The 12,840-nt window shown below is 33.3% G+C and overlaps 1 protein-coding gene across 1 annotated transcript; it reads right to left on the bottom strand.

Annotated features, from left to right (window-relative positions):
* Nucleotides 1-9,145: 9,145 nt before the first annotated feature.
* On the bottom strand, nt 9,146-12,840 carry LOC145560348 (L-ascorbate peroxidase 3-like). The gene is made up of 9 exons (XM_081621604.1): nt 12,633-12,840; nt 11,814-11,932; nt 11,324-11,373; nt 11,077-11,142; nt 10,844-10,892; nt 10,233-10,315; nt 9,983-10,062; nt 9,775-9,877; nt 9,146-9,437 (listed from the first exon to the last, which is right to left on the bottom strand). Exons 1-9 carry the CDS (start codon nt 12,755-12,757, stop codon nt 9,345-9,347), a joined length of 768 nt encoding a protein of 255 aa, XP_081477730.1. The 5' UTR covers nt 12,758-12,840; the 3' UTR covers nt 9,146-9,344.

Here is a 12,840-nt window from a genome sequence, read left to right as displayed (position 1 = left end):
AGATATACAAATATGAGTTCATGGATAGGCTATTTATAGAAGTTCCTAAGTACGTAGGAAGACCATAAAATAATTAAAGTTCGTTAAATTTTATTCCAAGTTGTCACATGCATTGCAATTTGCAATCGTTTTTTTTTTTTTCGAGAATTATTCCAAGTAGTGATAATAGTAGTTAAATAATGCAAGATATGTTACATTTTCATGGGCGGCTCTCGATTAAAGCATTTTATTCTATATTTTAAAAAACTAAAAAAAAAAAAAGTAGGAAATTTAAATAGAGTTTAGTCTCGTCTCTATTTAGTATAATACTCCATTTTAAATATCTCTCACTTTAATCGTACATGTTTGCCAACGTAAAACTTTGACCATAAATATTTTTGATTGAATATTATAATATATAAAACAATTGAATTGTAATAAACTACTCATTTAGACGAATCAAACAAGACTTAACATGACTATATATTTACAGAATATTTAATATAATATAGAGTATGTATTAAGAGTAACTTAAAAGATTCTTTTATCTTATGAATTGAATAATATCAAGATTTTTAAGTGAGAAACATTTATAAAATAAAAAAGTACTCGTTTTATTTAATTTAGGCACAACCTATCATTTTGGATTAACACAAGTATACAACTTAAGGTTGGTGAATGGTGACCATGTGGCATGCACTATTGCGAAGTTCCCTCGCCTACCCCGGGTTAAAATTTTTGTGTGAGATTAAAATGTAATTCTCTTGTCACAAAAATAAAAATAATTACACAAAACGAGAGTATAATCTATTACCAATTCACTCTTTTTACAACACAAACCAGTATACACTCCGTAATTTTTGCTATGTTTTGTAGATTTTATTGTTTAATTTGCCATCTAAAATTAACAATAATTTTCCTTTGTCATCATAATGCTTCAATTCACTGCCAAATTTTAAATCGAATTATCAACAAGTACAGATATTCTTGGAAGTTCATGGATAGATCAGAAGACGGAGCCCATGGAGGTAACCTAGTCAAGTAAAACTCATCATGAAGTATCAAGGAATTTTGTTTATGGTAAAAGATCATAATTTTAATTTACACTTATATTAAAAAAATTAAAAAAAAAAAAACAGAACACTAATATTAGTGTACAACGAGCAGTATAAAGATAACTTTAAGCCAATGCAGGATAACTTTTTGCCCTTTTTTGGGTAACTTTGAACATAATATATGGGTAATAAAATTACTTTCAATCACAAATCTCGCCCTTGTGGCTCTCTAAACACCAAAAAAAAAAAAAAAAAGTCATTTAAAATGTGATTTTTTTTTTTTACCAATAAAGCGTAGATTATTTTTATTTGAATTGGGTTACATTATTTATACCGATTTAGTACGGAGTACCTTTTATTCATTTTAAGGGTAATTTTTTATCACTTTAAGAGATCTTTATTATAGATGTACAGTTTTTATTGTACACTCGATTTTTGTAAAAGTTTGTCTAAGAAAAAGTCGAAACACACCAATTATGGAAATAAATTTAACGTACTCACTAATATAAGTAAACGAGTACATATTACTAGTACATGCATACTACTTAAAGGTGATCAATTCGATCAACTACAACTAAAATATAGAGCAACAATTTTGATTGGTGCAGCAAGCCACATCATGCGGCAGGAATTACCCGAGTTTTTTTCTTAGGGGTTACTTGAGTTTTTCAGTTTGGGGTTACTTGAGGTTTTTAGTCAAGGGTTATTTGAATTACTCGGTCAAAGGTTATTTGAGGGGTTCGGACAAAGATTACTCGAGGGGTTCATTCGGTTAAGGGTTACTCAGTTAGGGGTTACTCGAGTTTCTAAGTCAAGGGTTACTCGAGTTTCTCAGTCAAGGGTTACTCGAGTTTCTCAATCAAGAGTTACGTTACTGGAGTTATTCGGTCAGGCCGCATGCAATAAATTGTAACTCGAGTAACCCTTGACCAAGAAACTCGCGCAACCCCTGTAACTCGAGTAACCCCTGACAAAAAAAACTCAAGTAACCCCAGTAATTCGAGTAACCCATGACCGAGAAACTCAATTAACCTCGTAAACTCGAGCAACCCCTGAACGAGAAACTCAAGTAACCTCGAAAAACTCAAGTAATTATTTTCATAGATAACTAGATTAATTACTTTGCGATGCACGGATATAATAAAAGAATTTATAATTGTGTAAATTTCAAACACATATCAGTTAAAATATGTAAAATCTTTGTATTACATACGGTATTATAAACGTACACCAAACTACAAAAATTAAAATACTATAAACAAAAGAAAATTCACCTCTGCCTTAAAAATTAGCAAACTTTGTAATTGGATGGGATAATCACATATATAAAAGGTTGATATTTGTTTTCCTTAAGATTTTTAAAAAGTTCTTAAAAAAAAGTAATGAAAAATTGAAAACTAAAAAGTTTATGGTACTGCATTAAAATACTTTGCAATCAATAGATTTTTTTTTTAAAAAAAAATATTAAAAGGAAAAAAAAATGTTTAGGCGGGAAAAAAAAAAAGGAAAAGTCGACAAGTGTAGAGTTTAAAAAAAAATGATGATGTCAGCGGTTGTTCCTTTAGTAATATTTATAGATTTTCATAGATCGATAATTATTTAACCTATAGCATTTTCAATAAGATAATTTTCATAGATCGATTAGCATTGGTAATTAGAATATGTATCATTGATAAAAATTACTCTTTAGGGCATGCTTGGATTGGAGATAATACATTAAGGGGGTAATAAAAGTCAAACTAAGCAAAATGAATGTGAAAATAGGGAAGAAGGAGATAGTGATGGTGTGATTGTAACAAAATTATGTAGTGATGGTATGGTGTGAGGTGAAGAAAGAGGAATCAATACCCTCATTTTGGGGGTAATAGTTACACTAGGGGGAGGGTGGGTAACTATTACCCTCATTATGAAAGTAATAATTCATCCATCTCTCTCTTTTTCTCGTGGCACAATTAGTTTAATTCATTTGGAAGCACCATGTCTCCTACAACAACACCTCTAATTACTTTTGTTTTTTCAAGTTTGACTTTTATTACCCCCTTAATGTTTTACCCCCAATCCAAGCATGCCTTTAGCCTGAATTTTCATAAATCGTTCACCGACCGTCATTTAATTTAACTTTAAAATATAGTAGTAGGTGCAAATCATTGTAACCTGTGTGTTTATTTTTTGTACAGAATATTGCTTTAATAAAATTAACCTAACAGGATCTAGATTTAGCACAAATTAAAAAAAAACGAAAAGATGTTAATCAGTAAGATTTAGCGAGTGGTACACTATAATAGAACATTAGTAGCATAAGTAGGATAATGATTTAATAATTTGAGCATCTTGACCTCAAGTCTTCAAGCACCATGTGTCTCATAAATTCAATTCAAATATTCCCTTTGAATTACTATTATTGAGTACAATTCCAAACATTAAGTTATGTTAAAATTTCAGTGCTTTATCCATTTTGTTTGGATAGAAAGAAATAAAAGGAAGAGAAGAGAAAGGAAAGGGGACAAATTCTCTTATTTAGGTAAAGATTGGGGGAAGGAAGGGAAAAGAGGGAAGAGATTATTTTTCCTTCTCTTTTTAATAAGCATAATCCCTTCTATATTAGAGAGATTTGGAGAGAAAAAAATGGAGCTCACCTCTTCCTCCTTTTCTTTTCCCTTCCCTTCCTTCCCTCCTTTTTTTTTTCTCGCCTTCCTTTCCTTCCTTCTTTGATATCCAAACAAATTAAAGTGTTAAGGTGCCTAAAATGTGTTATGAAATAAATTTGCTTAAGTATTGTATGTTGTCTCAAACTAGAGCTGGACATCGTGCTGTGTCGGGCCGTGAAGGTGGCTTGTGTCGTGTCAGGCCACCAAATGGCACACCCAGCCCACGGCACATTATTGACTTGAACCGAACCCGACTATAACCCGAGAATGACTTGACCTGATTCTAACCCGCAAATTATTAACTTGAACAGAACCCGACTCGAACCCAAGAATAAACCTAACCCGTGAAAACCCAAATTAAACCCGACCTATTGTTCACCCGACCCAAATCTAACCCGACCTATTATTAACCTGGCCCAAACCCGATAAGAAGTAGGACCCAACGTGACCCAACTCAAGCATGACCCAATCCGCATAGGTTATGGAATTAATTAAAATTGACCCGACCAGAGTTGACCCGACCCATTCTTACCGACCCAAACTCGACCCCTTTACCCGAATTGACAGCTCTACCCGACCTACAAAATTTCTCAAAAAGTGTGGATATTAGCCTTCAATTTTGGAATTTTTGTCTTTTTTTCATCAAGAAATAAAAATTGCCTAAGTGTTTACTATATCCCTTAATACCCTCTAGGAGTCTAATTGGGTGGGTGAAACCATCCAATTTGCCTTTTTAAATGGTCAATTTACCGATTTACAACTTGCACCGATTTCATTAATTCAAGCCTACCACGAACATTTATGACAACATATAATGATAATAAATGGTTCCAAACGACATTATATGTCCCCGAGATGTATCTCCTAAAATCTCAAGCCTTTCGACACCTGGCCCCGAAACTTCAAAAATTTCTCAAAAAACGTGGATATTAATCTTCAATTTTGGAATTTTTTAACTTTTTTTCGCCCGAAAATAAAAATTTCCGAAATGTTTACGATGGTCCCTAATACCCTCCGAGAGTCCAATTGGGTGGGTGGAACCATCCAATTTGCCTTTAAACGGCCAATTTACCGGTTTACAACTTGCACCGATTTTATTAACTCAAGCCTACCACGAACATTTATGACAGCAAATAATGATCATTTATGGTTCCAAACGGCATTATATGACCCCGAGATCTATCCCATAGAATTTCAAGACTTTTCGACACCGGACCTTAAAACCTCCAAAATTTCTCAAAAAGCGTGGATATTAGCCTTCAATTTTGGAATTTTTTGACTTTTTTTTCGTCCGCAAATAAAAATTGCCGAAATGTTTACCATGGTCCCTAATACTCTCCGGGATTCCAATTAGGAATGTGGAACCATTCAATTTGCTTTTAAACGGCCAATTTACCGGTTTACAACTTGCACCGATTTACCGGTTTACAACGACCAATAATTAACTTGCACCGAACCTGACTTGAACCAAAATTGACCCAAACCCATTTTATACTGTCAAAACCCGAATTTAACCCGACTTGTTACTAACCTGACTTGAATTCAACCAGACCCGTTCCTAACCCAACCCGAATTTAACCCAACCTGTTACAAACCTGATCCGAAATCAACCTGACTTATTATTGACCTGACCCAAATTCAACCCGACTTGTTATTGACCCGACCCAAATTTTACCAACACAAAAATTCAACCCGACCTGTTTCTAACCCGACGCAAAATTAACACGACTTGTTATTGACCCGACCTAAATTCAACCAAAATTGTTCATGACCCGATTTCAAATCCCCTTAAATGCAATTTAGACCACCTTATTATTGTTGATCAAAGCATTTTGTCTGGAGAGATCAAGTCGGTCTAGGCCGGCAAAAGAAAGGAGCATCATCCTCAAATTTAGGATTTAAATATAGTATATATTTGTTGTATGGTCAAAGGAGATAATTATCTTCCTAAATTATAAATTATACTTCCCTAGTATATTGCCATATATATTATAGTCAAAGGAATTTATTAGCTTGATAAAAATGATAATAATATATTTATGTTTACTTGAACCGAATATCACCTGACTTGGAAATGACCCGACCTGATTGTAACCCGCATATTATTGACTTGAACATAACCCGACTTGACACTAAGAATGACCCAACCTGATTATAACCCGCAAATTATTGACTTGAACCGAACCCGACTTGAACCCGAGAATGACCCGAACTGATTATAACCTGCAAATTATTGACTTGAACCGAACCCGACTCAAACCCGAGAATGACCCGACCTGAGTCTAACCCGCAAATTATTGACTTGAACCGAACCCGAGAATTACCCTAACCCGTTTTGACCCGTGAAAACCCGAATTAAACCTGACATATTGTTCACTCGACCCAAATGTAACCCGACCTAAACCCGGCTCAAATCCGATAAGAAGTATGACCCGACGTGACCCGATTCAAGCATGACCCAGCCTAAACCCGACCCTCATAGTTTATGAAATTAATCTGAATTGACCCGAAGCGAGTTGACCTGACCCACTCTTACCCGATTCGTTTACCCGAATTGACAACTCTAGTCGAAATCATGATGGGGATGGGGATGGGGATGGGGATGGGGATGGGGGCGGAATCAGCAGGACGAGGGAAGGGAACGAGTAGGGATCGATCGGATCGGGACTGAAAATTCTTGGGGAAGGGGGTTGGCGTCTTGGCGACTTGGCAGGACGTCGGCACGGTGGGTAAGGGGTCTGGGATCGGCCGGAGTAAGGGAACAGGGCTAGCATGGTGGGCGGTGGGAAGGTGGTTTGGTTAGTGGAGTGGGAGGTGGGTTTTTTTTTTTTTTTTTTTATTTTATTATTTTGAACCTGGTTTTTTAATTAATTATTATAGTTTTTTATTTTTCTTTGAAAAATTTAACTTTTTTAATCAATTAGGTACAGACACATGGCAGATGTATGTGACCGTTGGGACCATTAGAAGCAAATTCATATCAAAGTTCAGATTATTATAAAATAATAGAAAGTTGGGATTATTTTGGGCGAATGAAGCAAAGTTGAGATTATTCTTGTCAATTTTTACTTTATTATTTATATTTTTATAATATTCATTTTTATTCTTTTTATTTTTATGATTTATAGTTTTTTTTTTTAATTATTATGGGTCGTGTTGGCGGGCCAAAACGTGACGCCCACAGGCTTGTACCGGGTTCGTGCTAAAAGTTTTTTTTGTTCATGGCAAGGCCCACCCCTCGTTCCTCGTGCGGCTGTGTCGTGCCGCTAACGGGCTTGTGCCGTGTCGGGCTTTTACTGTGAGCCTGTGGGCCAGTTTGACCCATGCCCAGCTCTATGACTCAAACTTTCTTATCTATCAAAAGATGACGTATCAAATAAATCTACCCATAGTGTCTATTATTTAAGTGCCGTATTCTTTTATTAACAATTAAAAGATTTGAATTGTTAAAAACACAAAATAAAAATAAAAAATAATAATAATAATAATAAAAACGATTTGATAAAATGTTAAGCTGGCTATTGTTATTTTTGTAGATTTTTCTCTATTCTCTTCCATTTAACTATGTCCATGTTGTATACTATATTAAGGTCATGCTTGGATTGGGGCCTTGGGGGTAATATATAAAAAAGGGGTGATAAAAGTCAAGTTAGGAAAAACATAAGTAATTAGAGGTGATGGTATATATGAGAGATAAGGTGTTTATAAATGAAATAAGTACAAGTATTTGTAACTTGTAACATGAGGAAAAGAGAGAGGTGGAGGAATCATTATCCTCATTAATTATGAGGATAATATAGTTGCCCACCTTCTCTCTAGTGTTCTTCACCTATCACCACACCACCATTACATAAAACTCCTTGCAATCATTCCATCACTATCGATCTCCTCCTCCCCTATATTTACATTCGTTTTGTTTAGTTTAATTTAACTTTTATTACCCTAGTGACACATTGCTCTCAATTCAAGCATACCCTAAGCTTTCCTGAATAAGTCTACAATGTTCTTATTGTATACTCTCTCCGTCCCTAAATTACATTCCTCTTTCTCTCTATTATGTGAGGAATAAATGTTAGAAAGAGGAATGTAATTTAGAGACGGAGGGAGTACAAGATAATGTTTATTGTGATCATATATATGCAGATGAAATGATGATCGAATAGGTTGGGATTGCACCAATCGATTGCAATTAAGAAAAAACGAAATCTCAAACACGTACACTTTGTAACATTATTAGAAGTTATGATATGATTAGCGGGCATTCAATAATAGTAATACATCCTAGTACATGCTACCATTTATGCGTAGTATAAAATAGTAGTAGTAGTAGTAGTACAGAATTCTAGTATAACTTATGGCCTGTTTGGTATGGAGCATTTCATTGAAATGTTGGAATTGGATCAAACACCTTGTTTGGGTAATCCAAAAAATTTAGAATTGGAATTGGCCCAATTCCAACCCACTTAAACTTAAGTTTATTTTTCATAATTTGAAATCCAGCATAAAAGTCTGTCATTTGAAATCCAAAAAAATAACGACAATGCATCTTTCTCTCTCCTCGTGCTTTCTCTCTCTTCTCGTTTGCTCTCATTGCTCGTTTGCTAAGAATTTGTGCGAAACCACATCTCTCTACAAGGGTTGTTCAATTTGTTTAGCTTGAATTTGTTGTGTTATTGGTTAATTTCTGAGAAATTAAGGTTTTATTTTCTATAATCTTAGGTTTAATTGTGTTGGATCTTCTTGGTAATTCTCTGATTTTCCTTCAGATTTTATTTTTTTCCTTTGAATTGGCCTAACTTTCCTCCAAATTGGCCCAATTTTCTTTCTATAATGTATTTTGTTTCCAATTGAATTTCGAAGTTGTATGCATGCTTTGATTGATCTGTAAATTTTTTATCTAATGATGATTTGCTATGTTTATTTCATTATGTGTAAGATTATTATCTTTAAACCCTAAAATCCTGAATTAATTGTTGAAATCAATTGTTCACTGCAAAGAAAGGAGCAATTTTGTTCTAGACATGTTGCTGCTAGTAAGCTAATAGTGTAATTTCCAAGGAGTCTGAATTCCAAAGGACAAGACAAAGTGTTGTGAATAGGTTCGTAAAACAATGGATTCGATGAGTTCAATATGATAAAAAGATGTATCGAATTAGCAGAGTTAGTCTAAATTTTATATGTAATGATGAATTGATGATGATTAGTAGATTTAATTTGTTTAAGTGGGAGTGAACTTGAATTACAACTTTGATGTAAGTATGTTGTATTTTTGTGGTGATTTTATTAGAAGAATTTGCCTTTGTTTGAAATTCTGAATTTGAAATACATTGTATTACCAAACATCTTATTAGCATTTGAAATTCCAAATTCCAAATTCATAATTTCCCAAACAAATGACTTGGAATTGAATTCTAGCAATTCAAATTCTGGAATTGAATTTCACTATTTGAAATGAAATAAGAGTATCCAAACGCAACCTAAAGGAATTATTCAAACTTGAAATCTCAAATACAACATCAACTAACACAAGTAATTAAGGATACATACAATAAACCATAGAACTACATATATATAGAAACATCGATCCATAATACATATCAGATCACTGATATCAGTCTAGCTTATTATTAGGTAATCATGCATGAATATGCAATGACTTCAATTAAGCTTTAACACCAGTGCTGGGTGGGTGGAACCCGAGCTCGGACATCTTCTTGTGTGATTCAGCATAGTGTGCGAAGAAAGCTTGTTCATCCTGCCATTGTTAAACAAATTTACTCTTGATCAGTTCATTTGATAAATTACCAAATATCATACTATATTGATCAACTATATCTTAGCTTTACTGGAAATTTACTAAGATCCATAATTAAACTCACAAGTAATACCTATATAACTAGGTCTTTTTCTTTTAGACTTAATTCAGTTCAATTCAGCTCGGCTCAATAGAACAGGACTTTAGTCTTCCCAACCTTACATACATGATTTAAACAGATAATACTAACTTCGGCCTCTGTCTCAAAATACATGATACGTACATAACTAGTACATGTAACACGTATTGTGCACCCAATACATAATTAATGTGTTACCTTGGCATACAGTTGAACATATTTGCTAAAAGCAGGGTCCTCGACGAGAACTTTGTCAGTGGGAAATTTCACCAGTCCAGGTTTGTCTTCTTTCCTCAAGTTTCTAATCAACCATAAATTAAGTTAAAATCTTAAGAATAAAACTTAAATATAAAAGCATTCAAAAGAGTAAAATATATAATTGGAACTAATTCTTGTATAATCTTACACATAATAGGAATTGTCGAATTTGAAAGGGTCCTCTGTGAAAGGACCGTCAAAGCCAGATCTATCATTGTTCGCTCGACCCTGTAAGTTAAGTACATACAAAATAAAGGTTTAAACTTGTCTGAATTAGTAATTTAAATGTTCTCTTCATCGATCTCATTTTAAAAATTATATGTACGTCAACTTTAAATTTGTTAGTAGATTAATTGTTGATCGTGAAGTGAAGAAACTAGAGGTTATTATTGGCGTACCAGTGTGTGAGCACCCGATAAGACCACAATATCTCTATCGTTCAATCCCATACGGTAAAATATGTCTCTTAGATGTTTGGCATCTGAAAACCAAATTATCCAAATTATTATCAATTGCGCAGTCATAGAAAAAAAAAAAAAAAAAAACCCCTTAGATCTCAAGGTTTAGCATGTCATATACAGGGTTCAATCACTTAGGACAATGAGGGGGACTGTGGGAGTAGCTCCTTAGCGTTATTAATTGACAGGACACAATTTTCTCTCTCTCTCTCTCTCTTTTTTTTTTTTTTTAATGTGAAATATACATTTTAGTACTCATTCTTATTTTTACACTTGGGGATTAAATGTATACCTGTATTAAAAAGTCCATAATATAATACACAAGCTTATATTTCTATATAAATTTAACAAGGTGAATGAATCTATTGAATCAACATCTACGCGTAGTAAGGTTTAATTTGATCCATGACCTTGAAATCATAAAGTCAAACGAGTAGGATACATTGACTTATAAATGTGCATAACACGTTATACGTATACTACTTATCATCTAGAGTAGTACGGAGTATAAATTAAAGATGAAACTAGCTTTAAGTATTATTGTTATGTACCTCCATTGGGATTTGGAAGAGCACCACTGTCTTGTTGATCCCTAGAATCCTATTTAAGCAGTCACAAAAATAAAATGTAGGGTGAGATTACACTAATTAAATCTATCAAAAAAAAAAAAAAAAAAAAAAAAAAAAAAGATTACTTTAATTAAAGCCAGCAAAATCGATAAATAAAAATAAAAGTTACAAGAAAATCATTTTAAAAGTCTATGTTAGTTTCATGTAACACTTACAGGACGACCGGGAATAAATGGGATTTTAGGACCTCCGGTTACTTCAACCGCAAGCACACCAGCAAGCTAACATCAACAACAATGTAACCAATGATAAGTTAAATTAACTGTACTATATTCAAGTATTTATATATAAATGCGCGTAATTACTAATTTAAACGACAAACATCCAAGAACGGAGAGAGATAATAACAAGATTTAATTTATTGTATGTACAAGTAATACAATAATCACAAAGAAATTTCACCTGATAAAAGTCAGCATAAGTAACCTTGGGGTATTTAGCTTTCACTTGCTCTGTAAGATATTAAGAAAACCACAAGTCAATAATAAGTTTTCCTCCGTTCTTTTATTATTGCACCACTTGTCTTTTTAGGAAGTTTCACAAATATTACACCATTTCTTCTTTAGGAAAAAAATTATTTGTGTTTACACTACAAATACCCAACATACCCTTGCTTTTTCACACTTACTTTTTAATTTATCAATATGTCACATGGGCAATTTTGTATTTTTACCTTTCTCTCTCTCACTTTTTTCCACTACCAAAATATTTATACCAAACCCTTATGGTGCAATAATAAAAAAAAACGAAGGAAGTATAAGAATACAAGGTCAGAGCGTCCATACCCACACACGTGTACACATTCACACAGAAGGAGAAGGGAATGAAATAACAAGGCAAAGTAGCATTTTAGATGGTTAATTTTATGTACGTAGTATGTTTGACTACTCACCGCAAAAATCAACAGCAACTTTGATACCGTTGTTAGGAGGGTTGCTCAACTCACGTCTAATCGAACCATTTGGACCTCCTGTCTTTGTTTTAGCGTCATAAGTTCCTGCATCATGAAATCTACACACCAAAACCAATTCAGGATGGACCTTATAATATATGGGCTTATTAATTATTTTGAAATATATTATATTTTCAGTTACACGACTAAGTAAGGTTGTACAAGTACTAGCTAGTTATAAAATAATAAGAGGGTGTGCAAAGGTTTTATTTATTATTAAAATTTGTACATATTAGCATTCAATATTTTTAAATCAAACAAATAATATGGAATAATGATAACTTCTTTTATTTTTTGACGGGAAAACAATGATAACTTTGGGACAAGCTTGTTTGGTACTTTGATTTGGGACAAAGACATCAATTCTTTTTCTCGTGGAAAAACTCAATGTTTCACAGTTTACTTTATACTACATATGAGAGAAAATGAACACAAAACTATATTGTTCATGTAACTTTCTACCAAATATAAAAATTAAAGGGACTAGTAAATAAAAAAAGGGACTTGGTTTATTTGAGTTTAAGTTAAACAAATGTCGAAAACCTGCACCTCAAAATAAGTTGATGATAATGCATGCAGTTGTAATACAATTTCAATTTTCTACTTTTATACAGTTATATACGAGGTACCATTTTATGATTTAATTATATCCGACTAATCTAGTAGGTATCCATCCACGCAATAATGGACAGATTAGATCCATCTATATATGCAATGTTATAAGAAATTTAGGGGAGAAAAGAGAAGATTGATGATTACGCTAAACGAAGCACAATGGGAGAAAAATTCTTGTTCTTCTGAAGAAGATCAAGAAGATCTTTACGAGCACCCTCAATTTGCTTCAGATAATCTACATCAACTACGCTCTTTGTTGTGGCTGCCATGGTACCTTGTTAATAATAACTTCAAATTTTTTTTGTAAGAGGAAAAATAGAATATGATTGATAAGCTAAGATATACAAATATG

The sequence above is a fragment of the Chenopodium album genome, chromosome 1, assembly GCF_948465745.1.
Source record: "Chenopodium album chromosome 1, dcCheAlbu1.1, whole genome shotgun sequence".
Taxonomy (NCBI): domain Eukaryota; kingdom Viridiplantae; phylum Streptophyta; class Magnoliopsida; order Caryophyllales; family Amaranthaceae; genus Chenopodium; species Chenopodium album.
This window is presented reverse-complemented; position numbering and strand designations above follow the sequence as displayed.